This window comes from Sesamum indicum, linkage group LG12 (assembly GCF_026168435.1).
Source record: "Sesamum indicum cultivar Baizhima isolate 11 linkage group LG12, ASM2616843v1, whole genome shotgun sequence".
NCBI classification, from domain to species: Eukaryota; Viridiplantae; Streptophyta; class Magnoliopsida; order Lamiales; family Pedaliaceae; genus Sesamum; species Sesamum indicum.
This window is the reverse complement of record NC_142668.1, coordinates 5539686-5556660: the sequence shown is the minus strand read 5'-3', so window position 1 is coordinate 5556660 and position 16975 is coordinate 5539686. Positions and strand designations below refer to the sequence as shown.

At 36.6% G+C, this 16975-nt stretch overlaps 1 protein-coding gene and 1 long non-coding RNA gene across 3 annotated transcripts; one reads left to right on the top strand and one right to left on the bottom strand.

Moving 5' to 3' along the window:
• The first annotated feature begins 432 nt into the window (after positions 1-432).
• On the top strand, positions 433-2320 carry LOC148784779 (uncharacterized). The gene is made up of 3 exons (XR_016063378.1): positions 433-499; positions 1145-1212; positions 2030-2320. It is a non-coding gene; the product is annotated as an uncharacterized LOC148784779 (long non-coding RNA).
• A 6628-nt stretch (positions 2321-8948) lies between these two features.
• Positions 8949-16722, bottom strand: VPS34 (vacuolar protein sorting 34). Of its 2 annotated transcripts, none has more exons than XM_020699413.2 (18): positions 16493-16722; positions 16101-16200; positions 15909-16005; positions 15665-15823; positions 15355-15564; positions 14700-14878; positions 14171-14318; positions 13681-13776; positions 13061-13196; positions 12844-12965; positions 12112-12306; positions 11747-11917; positions 11531-11668; positions 11136-11290; positions 10737-10880; positions 10370-10517; positions 10118-10284; positions 8949-9250 (listed from the first exon to the last, which is right to left on the bottom strand). In XM_020699413.2, exons 1-17 carry the CDS (start codon positions 16602-16604, stop codon positions 10147-10149), a joined length of 2448 nt encoding a protein of 815 aa, XP_020555072.1. In that variant the 5' UTR covers positions 16605-16722; the 3' UTR covers positions 8949-9250; positions 10118-10146. The 2 variants fall into 2 exon arrangements, with proteins under 2 accessions (XP_020555072.1, XP_011100557.1); XM_011102255.3 differs by lacking the exon at positions 8949-9250 and adding an exon at positions 9326-9532 and having other exon boundaries at positions 16493-16721.
• Between the last annotated feature and the right edge of the window lie 253 nt (positions 16723-16975).

The window sequence follows — 16975 nt, the reverse complement described above, 5'->3', positions numbered from 1 at the left end:
GGCATCTTTTCATTATTTACCAAAGGGGGGAATTACAATATTAGTTGTGACTGTCTCAAATATTATAATATATAATTGTAGGATTAATTGATAAATTTTTGTGAAATTTAGTTAATTAATCAATAAATTATGAATATAATTAGAATATAATAAAATTTGAATGGATTAAATTGGAATTCGTTATAATATTTTGGGACAATTTATATTAATTAAAGAAATTTAGAAGGAACGCAATTAGTATTCTAAAAAAAATTTAATTAAATAAATAGTAATAATATTATTATTAGTATATATATATTAATAAATAATATATATATATACATATGAAAAGAGAGAGAGGATTGAGAGTGAGAGGTGGGCCATCCCCCACCGCCTCACTCTCCTCTCTTTACTCACACACATACATAATACACACACAAACATAAACATACACACATGCATAACACACACACATAAGAAGTGAGATTTGATCTTGCGGGAAAAGAAAAAAAAAACAGAGGTACGAATTATAATTTTATTTTTTATTAATTTATATAATTATATTATTTAATTAGTTCGTTTATTAAATGTTGTTTATACTAAGTGATGTACTATTTAATTGGAGTATTTTACGAATTTGGCTATTTAAAACAGCGTCGAATTAAATATCAAATTGGATATAAAAATGATATCGTTGGTCGATTAGATTGTTAAATTTATTAGATTTGAATATTACTATAGCTAATTTATACAATTCCATCGAAATTGTTAACCAAATACGCAATTCTACGTATTGTTATTTAATTAAATTATATAATAGCGAGAAATTGATAAGAAATCTGTAGGAATATTCCGAAAACTATACTTAAGAAATAATATATTGTTACAGAGGAAGAATGAGGTTTAATGATAATTAAATTTAAGGATGTTATTAAAAATGGTAGTTATATAATATATAAGGAGTTTCCTTAAATAAATTCTTATGAATCACTTGATAAATTATAAATATTTTTATGAAGCTTATAGTGTCTAGTTATTGAGAAGAACTAGAACGAAAATTTATATTTCGATAGAAATGGAATATTAAAGAATTATTTAACATTATATTTAAAAGAAACTACGATATTCTCGATATATTAATTGTATTTGATATAACTCATTATAGGATACGGGCGGTGAGATGAAAGGACTGACAATTAGCGGTTGAGTAGAAAGAAACGTTGTAAGGTTGAGGTAAGTAAATAATTAGTATTATCTGTATATGTCCTCTTTATTTGTGGTATTACTATTATATGACTTTGTGGCTCATGCTGATATTGATTTATTTGAAAATATATGAGTGATGAATGATTTGATTTGACTGACAATATTGTGTGCGTGGAATGAGAAAATACGTTGAAATATTATGTTTATTGTGTTGATGTGTTGTGGATGTCTGAAAATGAGAATATGTTGATATATTGTTTTACGTTATTAGATGCTTACAAGAATGGTGATATGTGGAAATGAGGAGTGGTGGAAATTAAATATAATTGTGGTGTGAATACCCCTTGATGTGTTGAAAAACCTATAAGGCGAAATGATATGAAAAGAGCGATGATGCGATATGAAAAAGATGTGAAATGAAAAGAGCGATGCTGCAATATGAAAAAAAAAATGATATGAAAAGAGCGATGCTGCGATATGAAAAAGATGTGAAATGAAAAGAGCTATGTGCGAAATGAAAGAGCTATGATGCAAAACGAGATTGATGAGCCGACTGTCAAGGGGATTCCCTTAAATTTATATAACAGTGAAATTGAGTTGATGGGAAAAACACGATATCACCTTCTGGTAAGCAAACTAGAGATAAAAGAGTTTAACTGGTTGTTTTATTGCGAATTAGCTATGTGGTGCGATGAAGTCTATTATGTTGGAATTAAATTGACTGTATTCCATGCATGTTGCTTACTTATCCTATCTTGGCTGTGTTTGATATACATATATAGATAAGGCTGGTTATTTGCTTACTGAGTAGCAGACTCATCCCTCTGTTGATATTTTTTTTCAGGAGTAGACTTTGAGGTGTCTGACTGTTGAAGATTAGGTCTACGCGCTATACTCAGGCAGGTCGGGCCAGTATGCTGTTTTCTCCTCTTTGTCAGTTAGAGTACAAATCATATTTTGTTGTATAGAGGGAACGTAAGCATGGAGATTACTTGTGGTGTTTGATATGTATATATATAATGTTGTGGGTTGATAATACCTATTATGACGTGTTGGGATTACGTATGCAAATTGATTAGATGATTATGTGCAAATGTATATATATGAACACAAGGATTACTATAAGTATGACGTTTAAGGTAGATATAGCCCTTATAGCGAAAGGGTGCTACATTGGTCCCTGACTTTGACATGAATTTGAAATTAGTTCTTATAGTTCAGTCTTAGGCAAACTTAGACCCAGCTTCATTTATTTATCTATTATTTAAATATAATTATGATAAAAAAAAATAAATGTATTGTGTATATGCAAAAAGAATTAAATGGTACTTGATGTGTACTAAATTTCAATGGCACCACAAGGATCGAAGAATTTTCAAAGAAATTCTAGGATTAACAGAGGACTAACCTACAACAAAACAAAGGTTAGCATTTTGATGTTTAAAACAGTAACGATTTACTGAATAAAATAAATGAAAAACTTGATCAAAATGAGAATAATGATTGAAAATGGTGTTAAGATGATATATATTCATATAGAGCGCAAAACGAGAGCTTAAAGTAGCTTCAAAACTGAGAGAGAGTTTTTGTGTGTGGGTATGAGGATAGATGTTACCAAATAACTAGATGTGATTTCTATTTATAGGTCTACGTCCAATAGAATTCGCAGAGTAGTTAAGGTGGATTTGGTGCTATTAGATAGCTACATGAGTTAGCTAAATAACAGAAAAAGAATCCAAGGATTTGGAGTTATCTTAAAGGAGTTATGGCCATTTTATTGAATCTTGCCCAATCTGTCTGAGTTTTTCGAGATCTTGTTACTTGTTGGTTATAATCAAGGTTGTTGCCGGATGACTAAAAGTTTGCTGGAGATATTTTAGAGTGACGTGTCCCAATGTGTTGGCAACTTGTATGACATATCCATCTAGTTGTTTGATGATGTGTCCGGTTGATAATGGGCTAGCTCCTTCGGCCTACCACATTAGTAAAGATCGAAAACAACTTTATAGGCTTTAGAAAAATGATTGAGGGAGCTATCATCACTCTTCCAAGTCCAGTAGTGCAAGACTTATGTTGGATTGTCGGAGTGGAAAAAGTACTCCGACTATGCGGAAGATCCTCCTAAAGCATTTTTCTGATTGTGTCGGTTCAATAGGTAAAGTCCTGCTGAACTGCTTAATTGTCTTGCTCTACTTTTGCAAGAAATCCCTGTTGGGCCACATAAGCGTAACTAGTTGTGCTAGGCATAATTGCCTTTCCCACGTATGTAGATTCAGGGGAACCTATACAAATCTCAAAAGTAAGTGGTCTTAGAATAAGATAGATCTGTCAATAGCTAGCTATGTGCCCTTTGACTGGTTGGTGATATCTAGTGTGGGAGAGAGTGCCAAAGTTCGACTTTGATAAGACTTCTTTACAGGTTTTCTCTTTAAGGGAAACCAACCCCTCCTTTGTGACCAGGCCCTATTTTCGAATTTTCTTGCCAGGAAAGTTTAAAGACAAGGACTAAGTGATTCGAATCTTATTGATCCTACTGTCAGATTTGCAATAGTAAATTTGTGTAGGAGATAAAAATTATGCCCTTCTAATAGAGCAAGGCTAATGTATTCGTGCTGCAAATTAGTTGGTTCCTTGCTATTGAGAAGGAAATAAATCCTCTCTAGGTAAAAAAGTATCAGTAAAGTTGGTTTAGCCATAAACTAAAAGGTGAAAAATCTTGCCGATAGAGCCAGATTATTCTTGTGGTGCTAGGGCCTGTTAAAGGCCTGCTAGACTAAAGCAAGTCAAATCCTACAATAAAATACTATCCCTTACAAGTCATTGAAAAGGGCATAGACTGTCCTACTGGAGAATAAATGCGAGGGGGACCCTTCAAAGGTCTTCTATTCCTATAGGTAAAACAATAAGTGGATATATGTTGGTAGTGAAGGTTAAAACCAGTTGAGTAATGATCATTCAACATTTGTCTTCCTGCTGCAAAGTAAAGCACGACTAATTGGGAGTTGTTTATCTAGTGGAACAAGTTAAGTAATAATAAGGAGGCTAACTAATGTTGGTCTTATTCCCAGGAGATAGATAAAACCTATTGTGAGAAGAAACCAATGCTCTTTCCAAGTCCAATTAGGAAATCCTCCCAAAAAGATGATACCGGTTTGCTGATAAAGCAAGGCAAGTATGCATATTCTCTAATAATTGCGTTATGTGTAAATTATTGCATTTTTTAGTGAGTCAGTTCTATTTAATAAGTATGGCTAGGATATAAGCATTATTATGGCTGATTTAACCACATATGTAAGTATGCTAAAAGGTGAAGCATCCTACTGATATAATAGGGCCATTTCTTTTGTGATGTGACCTGTTAAAGGCTAGCTGTGCTTAGGTATGACCTGTCATTTATGGAACAAATACTATTCCCTGCAAAATGTTATGGGACTCATTATGTATCACTAGGTTGTTTTGCCTAAGAAAGAGATAATATCGAGCCTATGGAGGTTACTTTATAGGGAGTGGGTACCTAACAAGTATACGACATCTTCCGGATGCTGATTATTTTGAGTTAGCTAGTTTATTGTTAAGCAATAGAAGATACGACCTGCTGAAAACCATTTACTCAATAGGGCAGGGCGTAACTTGCTTATTAAGGGAACCAGGGTGCGGTTTCTATGGGTCGGCGAACTTGCTAATGGGCTGGGTAAAGCATGGGCTGTTCTGGGCTACTTATTCTGACATGGCCATCCTGCGGATGAGAAGAGAATAATACGACGTACTGTGGTCTACTTGTTCATTAGAGCAAATTATGAATAAGAAATGAAACACTATGAGCAGGTTATTTCTGCAAGGAAGTAAAGAAACGCCTAGCTATTAATATAGTGAAGGCTAAAAACCCTATTTAATGCAGCCAATATTAAGGGAAGGTTGAGATCTTAATGCAAGTTGATTGTTCAGCAGAGCAGGATGTGACCAGATAATGAGCAGTGTGAGATGCAACCTGTTAGGGCCTAGTTACTCGATGCAACAGGAGATGACTTATTGATGGAGCAGTGCATTATGCGACCTACTGTGGGTTGATTTTTTTAGTGGAGCAGGGGGGGGACCTGTTGATAAGTAATGCCATAAGAGATAGACCAAGTTTCGGAGTGTGAAGGTTGGCTGTAAGCAGACGCGACCTACTGTAGGCTAATTACTTTGTAGATAAGGTTAAGACATGTTGATAAGCAGTGCAAGATGTGGCCAGCTCATAGACCGAATACCCAATGGGGCAAGTTAAGACTTGCTAATGTAGTAACGAGAAGTATCTCTGGCTGTAAGATGATTAATCAGTGGAGCAGGATAAGGTTTGTTGATTAGCAGTGTAATACGTGACATAATGGGGACCGTATTATGCAGTAGACCAAACTCTGGCTTGCTGAGTGAAAAGTGCTCTAGAGATGTTTCATGGTTGTTGAGCAAAGCAAGTCATGATGAGCCTCCTAATTAGTAGAGTAAGGTGAAACATGCCAACCAGTACAGCGCGATATGGCCCTTTGCGAGCTACTTATTTTAGACCTAGTTAAGTTTTGCTGATGGGCAATGCAAGATGTAGCCTACTAAGGGCAGGTCAAAACCTGCTAATAGAATAATGCGTAGTATCACCTGGAGTAGACCTGAATATCCAGTAAGGTAGGTCGTAACCTACTGATAAACATTGTAAGCAGTAGCCTGCTATGGGCCACTTATTTAGAATAACGAGGGTTAGAACTGGCTAATAAATGACAAATATGAGTAATAGTTATGCAAAGTAGGGTGTAGTTAGTACTAGGGCTTATGAGAGAACTTAGGCTAATGAGGAAGTAAAGGCATGTCGGGCTATTAAGCTAACAAGATAACAGTTGCACGCTAGCTTATGGTAGCTTACAGAGTAAGTGTGCACCATAGGGTTAGCTTACCTGCGTTCACAACCAATAATAGAGAAAGTATGTGCTAGGTAAGGGTGGCTTATTAGGGCTTCGCAACTAATGAGAGAGTAAGTGTGTGCCAGTTAATGGAGGGTTATTAGGGCTCGAACCCAACAAAGTAAAATTATGACCCTGTATTTTTATGAGATCGTAGGTTTTCCATGAATTGGAGAGCTTTCTCCCACTTGTTGAAGTAATCCAACTCTACCACCAAGATTTTCTTTGTCCTTTTGTGCAATTAAGAATGGTCCTACATACCCATTAGTAGGAAGGGTTTCTTCCTGGAGGTAGTCAAGGAGGGGTTTCCTCCACCTGCACTGATTTACAAAAATGCTTGCATTAGTAGCATTAGTAAGTTTAGTGAGAATTCTTATAGTAATAGTGTGAGTACTACAGTCAACTAGATAACTAGCTAGTCGAGCAGGGTAATTTGCTTTGTTGTTCTCCGTTCGGGAGATTTGGGGAAACTGAAAGCTCTTCAACCTATTCCAAAACGCATTTATTTCATAAAGGTATTCCTTCATTCTTCCCTTCTAGGTATTATAGGTACCCTCCACTTGGTGCGTCACCAATGGGAGTCTGAAAAGGTTGTTGTGCTTATGCTAATTCAATCATCAATTGGGAGCCGATCCTAGTGATCTTGTTGGGCTCTGCCAGTCGGATATTCAATCAAATCTTAATTGTATTGTAACTGAGCAGAGGACACTCGTTTCCTTGCTAATCATATTGTACAAATTGTTTTCCATTCTATTTACTGGGCTGAGTTGGATCTACCTCCATGCCTTTCTTGCGTCCTCCCTTCATGGGCTTAGTATAGCATTTTCGATTGTGTATCGGTTACCTATCACTTCTCCCACTCCTACTTCAGTGGGGAACTTTAGTTTCAAGTGGTAAGTAAACATCACAGCTTGAGAGGCATGTAGAGCGGGTTGCCCTAAAATGACATTGTATGTAGAGGGCCTGTCTACTATGACGAAATAGATCATTCTTGTTTTCCAATTGGGCTCTATCCCTCGTGACAGGGGGAGCAAGAGTTGCTCTAGGGGATAGATCACTTCCCCTTCAAAACCATAGAGTAGGGTATTTACCGGGTTCCAGCGCGGTATTGCTGAACTCCATCTACTAGTAGACCTTTTAAAATAGTATATCAGTTAAGCTGCCAAAATCCACAAATATACGCTGAACAATATAATTAGCAAGAGTTGCAGAAATGACAAGTTCATCATTATGAGGTGAGTGAATACCCTGTGTATCAGCAGGTTCAAAGTGGATCATGGGATCCCCTGCTAGTGCTTTGTGGTCAATCTCCATGACTGTTGTAACAGTGCGAACATGTGCACATCTAGCTCCTGGAGTCCCTATCAGTAGGTCCTCTTGCTATCATGTGAATTACCCCTTTAGCAAAGATACTTTTCGGACTTTGCCCTCAGAAGGAGTTCTGTCTTTTCTACATTCTGTCCTAAATGAGTCATCAACCCACTCCCAACTCCTACTGGAGTGTTGGTGGCGGGAGCACTAATCTTTCGCTTGCATCGCTAATATTTGTAAACGTAATCTTTTAGGTAGCTGGACTGGATAAGCTGTTCTATCTCCTGTCTTAGTTAGAGCACCTATTAGTATCATGCTCCAAAAGCGGGGCTTTTTCCTTACCTCCTGACGAAATTCCATCATTCTTTCCATGAGAAAGTGCTAGCTTTCGGGAGGCTCCTGGGCGATTGTCTCCTTGCTGGCGAGCTCAGCAGGTACATGACTGTCTTGCTGGAGAACAACAGAAATATGCTCCTTGGTTACTTGATCACCTGGTGCTCCGCCTTTTACCTGCTGAGAGCATTGTCCTGCTTTACTGGAAAAAGGGCCTAGGAGGACTAAGTTGAAGGTCTCAACAATGAACAGATGGAGCTGCTCATAGAAACTAGTTGGAGGAAGTAGGCAAAGATGTTGGACATAGAACGGGAATAGGGTTATTGAGACCCCCTAGTACCTGTTCTGGAGGTGGGATTGCAGAACTTGTTGCTTGAGCTAACCATTTTTCATACCTTTAGCTCAAGTGTGAGTTTGAGGATGAAGTAGTTAGAATGAATCCGATGCCATTGGATACCTACATGAGTTTGCTAATTAACATAATTTTTTTTTTAGAATTTGGACTTATCTTGAAAGAATTATGACCTTTTGACTGAGTTTTGCCCAATCTGTCTGAGAATTTTAGAATTCTGTTACTTGCTGGTTATCAGTAAGGTTGCCACCAAATGACTAAAAGTTCGCTGGAGATATTTTAAAGTGACATGTCCTAATATGTTAGCAACCTGTATGATATGTCTACCTAATTGTTATATGACATATTCGATTGATAATGGACTTGCTCCTCGGACCTGCCAAATTAGTAAAAATGGAAACAACCTTATGGGATTTAGAAAAATTATTGAGGGAGGTCTCAATACTCTTTTACAACGTTTACGAGCACCCAAATTGAGTAATTTTAACCAGCAAAAACTGTTGTCTAGACTCCAAATGCAGATGGTAAGTGGGGTTGAATAGAGGGAAGGAATTGGGGAATTGTTGAAGTTGTGGTTGCAGCATTCTACAGAATCCCTAGTCTCCTTCTCAATTATTGGCTTCCTTGGTCTATCACATCTGGCTGGAGGGATCCATCGGAGAGGAATGCAAAGAGATTGATTCCGGGCTGCGCACGTGCGTGTCTCGTGTTTTAGTCCATGAGTTGTTACATAATGCCATTCATCTAATTTGCAAAGTCTAACCTCAAAATTCACAATCAAATTAAAAATACTTATAAATTTAAAAATTGAAATATTATTAGAAGCTTATAAACTCTAATAATAAATTCTTAAAATACTTTTTAAAATTTTAACAAACTCCTTAAAATTAATTACAAAATTATGAGATGAATTCCATCGTCTGAATCTTATACAAACACTTGAAAAACTCATTTTCAAAATAAAATCAAACATCTTATCAGCTCTGAAAACATCATACAAGGTTGATGATGAGCGTATAACATCTTCCAAAGAAGCTCTGGCAAACACCCTATAAATTGCATTTTGGTTCAACTCCAAGGGTACAATTGTCTTTTCACACCGGAGTGCAAACCTCACCCCTTACGAGGTCATTTGAGGCTATAAAAGGTAAAGAAACAACGTTAAAAGTTCCCTCATTTACAAAGCATGAAATATTTAAACTTAAAACCTGGAGATCAGAACTTTCAAATAATCTATTCAGGGAAATAAAATAAGCATCTCACAATTCTGGAAATAGAACCATTAAAAAAAAAGAAAGAGCGATTTATATACAACTTTAAATAATTTGAGTCTGGGAGTTGAGATGCAATTTATATACAAATGTTTGATATATCTATACCACATGTTTCCTCTGCATTAGCACTTCCATGTGTCTGTCAACTGTGGAGAACAAACACAACACAGCACAAAATACAGTAAGAGGAAAATCATGGGACTGAGGAACCCAAAAAAAGAGATTCAAGATTGATAAATATAGACACAGAATAGATACATCGTGTTCTTCATTCTTCTTGTCTAAGACACGAGGATCAAAGGCTCGACAGAATCAAGAAATGGAGAGTATATCTGTGATTGAGGGATTCCAAGTACAAAACTAAGTATAATGCATTCTTGGTTTTGAAATATAGCTGAACTTCAAGAACACGATCTTGCTGAAAATTTGAATACAGAAACTATAATCCCCCGATCACGATAAGTGAATTGCTTGGAAATTCCATTCGCCTCAAGAATGTAGTAGTAAAGCGTGTTCTCAAAAGCAACTGCTGTTTCCATTCTATGAATGACAACTTTCAAATATTTTCACAAGTCGACTCCTACATTATTGCCTTGCAAGTTTAATGGCATGTGATTTTGCAAATCGAGACTTTTCAAGATGGCATGATAACCAAATCTCAGAATGATAATTATCTGGAGATTCATAACAATTTATGATACAAATTGAGGGAAAGTATATGATCTGCTGACCTGAAGCTAAGCGTGCCTTTGATCTCAGATTACCGCCAATACTGAGCCCAGCGGTGGATGGTTTCCACCATTTGTGGGAACAATGCGCTGACACTTTCATTGATGAGATCCTGGAAGAAATGTATAGACTCCTCATCGTCTAAGTCCAGACGGAACTTTTCTTGAAGCTACATAAAGAGCGAAAACCATGTCGTAAGAGGGAAAAGAATGATTCATTTAGGAAGGAAAGAAAATAATGTAGTGAAATTTCACCTTAAGAATGCCTTTTTCAGGGTCAGAAGCAATATCGGGAATGTTGGAACCCGCCATCAAGTGGAAAAGATTTAGTATTAGATTGCTCGACTTCCTTAGAATGTTGTATGCTTCACAGCAATAGGATTTGAACCTGGTGTAGTATTGACTGCAAGTGAAAACGGGGATGAATGTGAGAACATTGTGTTTATGAGTTGCAGAAGATGTATTTAATTCCAATGAATGTATTTAACTGCTGTTTCATTTGTTCTTCCACAAAACACTGTGGCTCATATTGACGTTTCTCAAATGAGCACATCACTATGCAGAAACATAAATGATGAGAAAAAATTGCCTATAAGTAGTTGTTTTGGATTTAGTCAGAAACCTTTCTGCTCCACCCATAGCTTCAACCATTTCTTTACAGAGTTTCATAGGTGGTGGGAAGGGCTTTGGATCTCGGCCAAGTATAAAACCGAAATCAACATGAAAAAGCCGGCCATCATCTTGCAGCAGCAGATTGTCAAGGTGCCTGTGAACCAAGATTCATAACCAAAGAGGTTCATTCATAGATGTTATCAAAATCAAGCTCCCGGAATGACAGGATTAAAAGGTATACAGAATTCATAGTGCAATATCAGTATTTATCAACCCAAAAATATAGTAACTTAAAGATGACTGTGAATGCTATTAATGAAACACTTGAAGAATTAAAGAAATTGAGACAACTCGAGGAAAAATTCGTGATACTGCTCATCATGCATGTTTACTTTACAGTTTGGCATACCTGTCACCAATTCCCAGTATATATGTGATAACTGAATAGCCAGCACAACTCTTTATGAACGTTTCCAGACAGGTCGCAGTTATTCCAAAAGGCCCATCATCATCTGGGTGAAATTTCTGCAGGTAGCTTGTAATACTTCGATGTTCTGATAAAATCTGAAAAGTACAACAGGATCAGTTGGACATATGAAGTATAATGTTATAAGGTCTTGCAACTGCAATTACGTAAAGTACATCAATTTTCTCTTCGATTTATTTCTTGCTCTCATTCTAATTATGACAAAATTCTGCTTAAAGGCACCATATTAACCACCTCCAAACAACATAAATCGCAATGGCTCATATAAACTCTAACATGTCTATTATGACCCTAAAATCATTTTTAGGATAAATTACCTGCGCTAAAGATTTGGATGGAATAAATTCCATCATGCCTTCATCATGCCCTGTTGCTAATACACGGTAAGGAGTTAAATGCAGGTCAAGATTCTCCAACTTGAGCAATCGATCCATGAGTGATACCATTTGAATAACCTGATCTTTTATTTGTTAGCTTACACAATTGATATCAAACTTTGTACATCAATAAAGCAGCAAATGCATGAGTTGTACCAATTGGTCTTGCCTAAGATCATCGCCCTTCTTAAATATGATTTTGCAGGTTCCCCCAGTTGATGTTCGAAAAGCCAGCCGCAAAGGGTGCAACGCACTTTTAAAGATTGATGATTCTGATGGAATGATCCCTGATATAAGGACCCTTGGTGCCAGAGGTGATCGTATCGGCTGGAAAAGGAGATTAACTTCTTTCAATCTCATACAAATATCAGTTAGACCAACTTCTGTATACAAACTGAAGATGAAGATAGGATCTAATTGTGTCTTGAACTGATCAAATGCACAGCCCACATGTCACATTAGCCACAACAGGGGTGCTAGAAGCATGATCAAGAAACAAGAAATTGACATTTTGCAAGTACCTCGTCGAAGTAGGTAAGCTCACTAAGAAGCCCGGAGAGAAGTTGCCTAAGCTTTTCGATCTTCTTCTGAGTTCCGCCTCTTACATTTCTCACGTCTCTCATTATAGAACACAACTGGGCAGTCAATTCCGTCTGACGAACCAAACTCTGCCAAAGCTTAAAACCGTCTTCATCACCATTCGCAGATGGGCCCAGCTGATATGATGTATAACAGTCACCATATATTCATAATAACAAAGAAAGGAGACAAAAGATTCCATTAAACTCAATTATTATCTGAACTACTAGCAGCTTTCTCTTATAATCATAAAACAGAACCTTCAGTATGAAAATATGGCTTCTTCCAAACTTGGCAAGTCCATGAAAAATAAATATCAAGTTAGAAGGACGCATATAAATCCTCCTCTTGATCATTTGAGGAAATTCCAAGGAGACCAAAGGAAACTATGATTATATTCATCAAAGAACAGATGGCATGGCACAGAAGCAGAGCATTCAGTTTAACTAATAAATTTCTACCGTTTATCACAGAATAGTCAAGCATCATTATGCTAATCATTTTATTGAAAAGCTTGATCATCCGATGCACCATCTACAGGTTCAAATCTATGAATAAATTAGCATAAATAGCACACAATAAGGAGCCTACCAAAATAACGGGCCAGGAAAACAGACACAAAAAAAGAGAGACGAGAGGGGGAACTGAAACAAAGGAAGAAAGCAATCCCACACCTTTAGCATACTTTCTTCCAAGAGCTCATAGGTGCTATAAAAACGTCTTGCATATACAGGATCCTGAAGTTCCACAGCCACATACCATCGGAGAAAGCTAGCCAAGTCAATATTCCCCAATGCTGCCACATGCAAAAAGGATTCAAATAAACCTATATGAGCAAGAAAATTCTCATATCTTATCAGAAAATTAGATTCATTGTTGCACCAAGCTTACACCGTTGTACAAGGAAATGGCTAAGGCGTGACTTGTCGGAACGTTCAAAGCGAAGAGCTTGAACCAACTGAAGTAGGTAGCACTGCAGCTCTTCATCATCAGCTCTTTCAAGGACACTCACAGCGTAGGCACGGACCTAATGATGAGGTTAAGATTTAGTAAAGCTAGTAGCTTACAACAATAATGATATTTCAAATCCAAAAGATGACACATACTCACTTGAAGCCTTGAATGCATCAGGAAATAAAAACAAGTAGATGGAGTATATTTCTCATTATAAGCAGCTTCAGATGTTTTTTTCATTATATGTTGTCAGAATGTAACTCAATTCACAGCACAAAAAAAAGTTAGCACCGCCGAAAATCAAATCCACCAAATACATCTCAAAGATTGTGCAACAAGATTATGATCCATAAAATCAACAATAAGTGATTCTAACTTGTAATGTGATAAATAAAGAATATACATCTTTCCCTGCTTAAAATAAATTAGTTTGTGAACTATGCATCTCCGATGGCGTCAGATTATCAAGCTATATATTACTGAGCAATAATCAAAAAGAAAAGTCAAATTGATGCACGAGGGCAGCACAAAAGAGCAACCAAGTTTAGAAAATTTACCTCTTCACTCTCAAAAACTGGGGATAGAAGTTCCAGGGCATCACAAACATCAATTGTCTCCCACTTGCCCATCAGTTCTAATGCCTGCTTTGCTTCCTGTAGAGAAGAATATCAACTTGTTAATGTGAAAGGTAAGATAACTGAAGGCAAAGACGGGAAACCTACTAACCAACCTAAACTGAGAAAATTCAATGGAAGATTGGTGAATTGAGTTTCTTTTCCTGGCTCATTCCCTCCAACACTCAGTAATTAAATAATATAGATGACACTTTCTAATACTTGCTTTGGAGTATTTACAGTAGAGGCAATTTTTTTCACCCCAGAACCAGAGTTGGAATATCTGGCTATGAGCATAGCGACATAATGAAAAGCTATAACATGGATTACAACTTTACCATTATATTAATACTTGAGAACAAAACATAAAATGCTTGACACATAATGACTGTGATTAAGATGAATTACATCCGATAGTTCCCAAAACTTTTACCTGAACATCACTCCATTCCACACAGCGCAAGAATTTTGTCAGAGCCCTTTTCTCTGACATCAATGAAAAACGAAATTTCCAGAGCAACTGCTTCTCCTCTCCAGTCAAAGTCCTTGTTGGAGGATATCTTAATATTCTTTGAATAGACCTATTGGATATGAGATAGACTATCTGAGTAGCAGAAAAATGAGAATACTCAACAGCATAATTAAGTACAAGTCCGCACATCGTATGCTCTAATGAGGTCATACTTAACTTTCTTGAAGCTCTGACATACTATGAAGAGTAACATGTAAGGTTTCAGATATATTAAGGAAAAAATCGGATGTATATTGCAGTGTACCAAGACAGCATATATTGATAATAATGGATAATACATTCCAAGCTTGAAAAAATTCTTTGATTCAACTCCAATAAATCTGTAGATTTGTAATTAATAGAACTAAGCAAGTCTTCGGATTGAGTAAAATGAAAACATAAATGGAAAACAGAGAAGGAAGAACTAGGAATAAAGGCTGACAAAGCTTACTTCCTTTCCACAGAGCTGGGTTTAAGATCTCTGTCAATGATGCCACGATTTAAACTTCTCGCCAGCTTTAGTTGCTTGTGCTCCGAGGGGTTAGTTTTTCCCACTTCAGGGTCCCACACTGTAACCAGTTCATTTGTTGAAGCTATTGGAGATGGAATTAAGAAATTTGCCCCGGACTCCTACACATCAAATGACATTCAAGAAACTGAAAATCAAGCTATGTGGTGTGATGTCTTTCTTAACACAATTTTTTTGCATCCCCAATTTGTAGCCAAAATTCGAAGCAGGAAAATTTTACTGAACAGAGTACAAAAATGAATAAGAAATGTAGCACACAAAGGAAAACCCACAAGAAATATTAACATGCTACTGTTAGCATACTCCTAATACAGTATTTAATCAGTGAGGCAATAATTTTATATTTTATTTCTTCTTTACGGCAGGTTATACACCAGATAATTAATTAGAATGTTTAATAACTATTATAGTTTGGTCTGTGGTTATTGATTCAACCCATTAAAGCAAGCTCCAGATTGGACAGATAGATAGACCATATAAAATTTAATTGTTGAAAGCAGCACGAATTAACCATGGTATCCAGGTGATTCATAGATCGCTAGAGAGATGAACAAAGACTACAGGCACCCAGAATTACCTGGAAAACCACACGATGCTCAAAGCTGCAGAAGTCAACAACAACATACAAATGGGAACTCCCATTTTTAATGCTTTCACGTTCCTTAATTTTCTCCATGGCTTTGAATGCAAGCCGGTCCAACCAATCAACTCTTTGAATTTGTCCTCTCTCATACTTATTCACAAGCTTTTCTAAACGCTCTAATTCTCCTCTCTCCTCTCTAGGGACCTTCATAACCCAACAAATAGCAATTAATCAGACAAAGCGATACCATAAATCAACAAAATTCTGAATGGACAAAGTACCAATTAATTGGAAAGAGTAATACCCTTCCAGGAGTAGTAGTGTTTATAGAACCATCTGCTTCTTTGCCTGCCCAAAGCCTAAGCTTGTGCTTTCCAGTCTTGAGCTGTTTTTTCATGTTAAACAGACGAATGGTCGCACCACCAACCACTTCCTCATTTTTCCCACATGAAACATCATAAACCTACACACAGAAGACCTACTAACATTCTCTGGAGAATTGAACAGCAAAACATTTTAAGCCAAAGAAGCAAGTTGTGACCACTTACAGTAAGAGCAAGTTGCGAATTTGCTGTCAAATCACGATACTTGGTGCTCAGGGTAATAAGTTCATTCCAACAATATGATGGACCTACGGATTCCAACCTACAATATTACACCATCTCCACACAAAATCATCCAAAACTATCCGGGGAATGACTTTTACACATTAAAACAACAAAATTATTATAAATCTAAACCTTGTTCTCATGGGGAGCCCAAAAGGTGCGCCATCAATAAACAACGAGCACTCAACGTACAACTCCGGTTTCCTATCCTCTATTATACCATCACCATCAGCTGGAAAATCCAATCCAAAAGTACAATAATCATACCATCAATCAGCAAGCACACTAAAAGTCAGCAAAAATTTCATAAAAAAACTAGGGATACTAAAATCCCATAGTCTCCAGAAAAGAAAACCTGTACCAATCTGCAGTTCAATACTCAGTAAGGCAATCAACACTCCATAAAAACACCGTCTCTTTTTCCAGAAGTAAAAATTTCAAATACTTAAATTCCAATTATCAAGGAAAACAAAAGCGACCCATTATTACAACGCAGTAAAACGTACAGAAAATCAGTATAATACCTGAATCAGGAGGCTTAGGAGGAGACAATTTCCCGTCCAACCTCTCGATTTTGAATGTGACAGGAAGATTAATGTCGCATGACAAGAAGAACCGAAACTCGTTCCCACTCATCGCCCTTCAACTGCACTGAATCTCAGAAGGTTTCCGTATACCCGTGTATTCTTTTCATGATCCTTTCTTCTGAGAATTAAGAGAAATCCTACCAGGGAAGGGTTCTAAGCTTTAACATGTAGTCGTGGGCACCAGCTGAACAACTGACGTGTAATATGCGATTCTTTTGCGTCCAAAGCTTGTAGCGACTTTGTGTCGCTAAATAGCAACTTTAGGTGAAGAAAGTAAAACAATATATCTTTATCGTATACTAGTCGCCACGATTGGTATATAATAAATAATATTTTATATTTAAAAATATATTATGAATAATAAAAAATATATATAAATAATATATTATATTTCTAAAAAAGAATTGCTATTATGAAAAA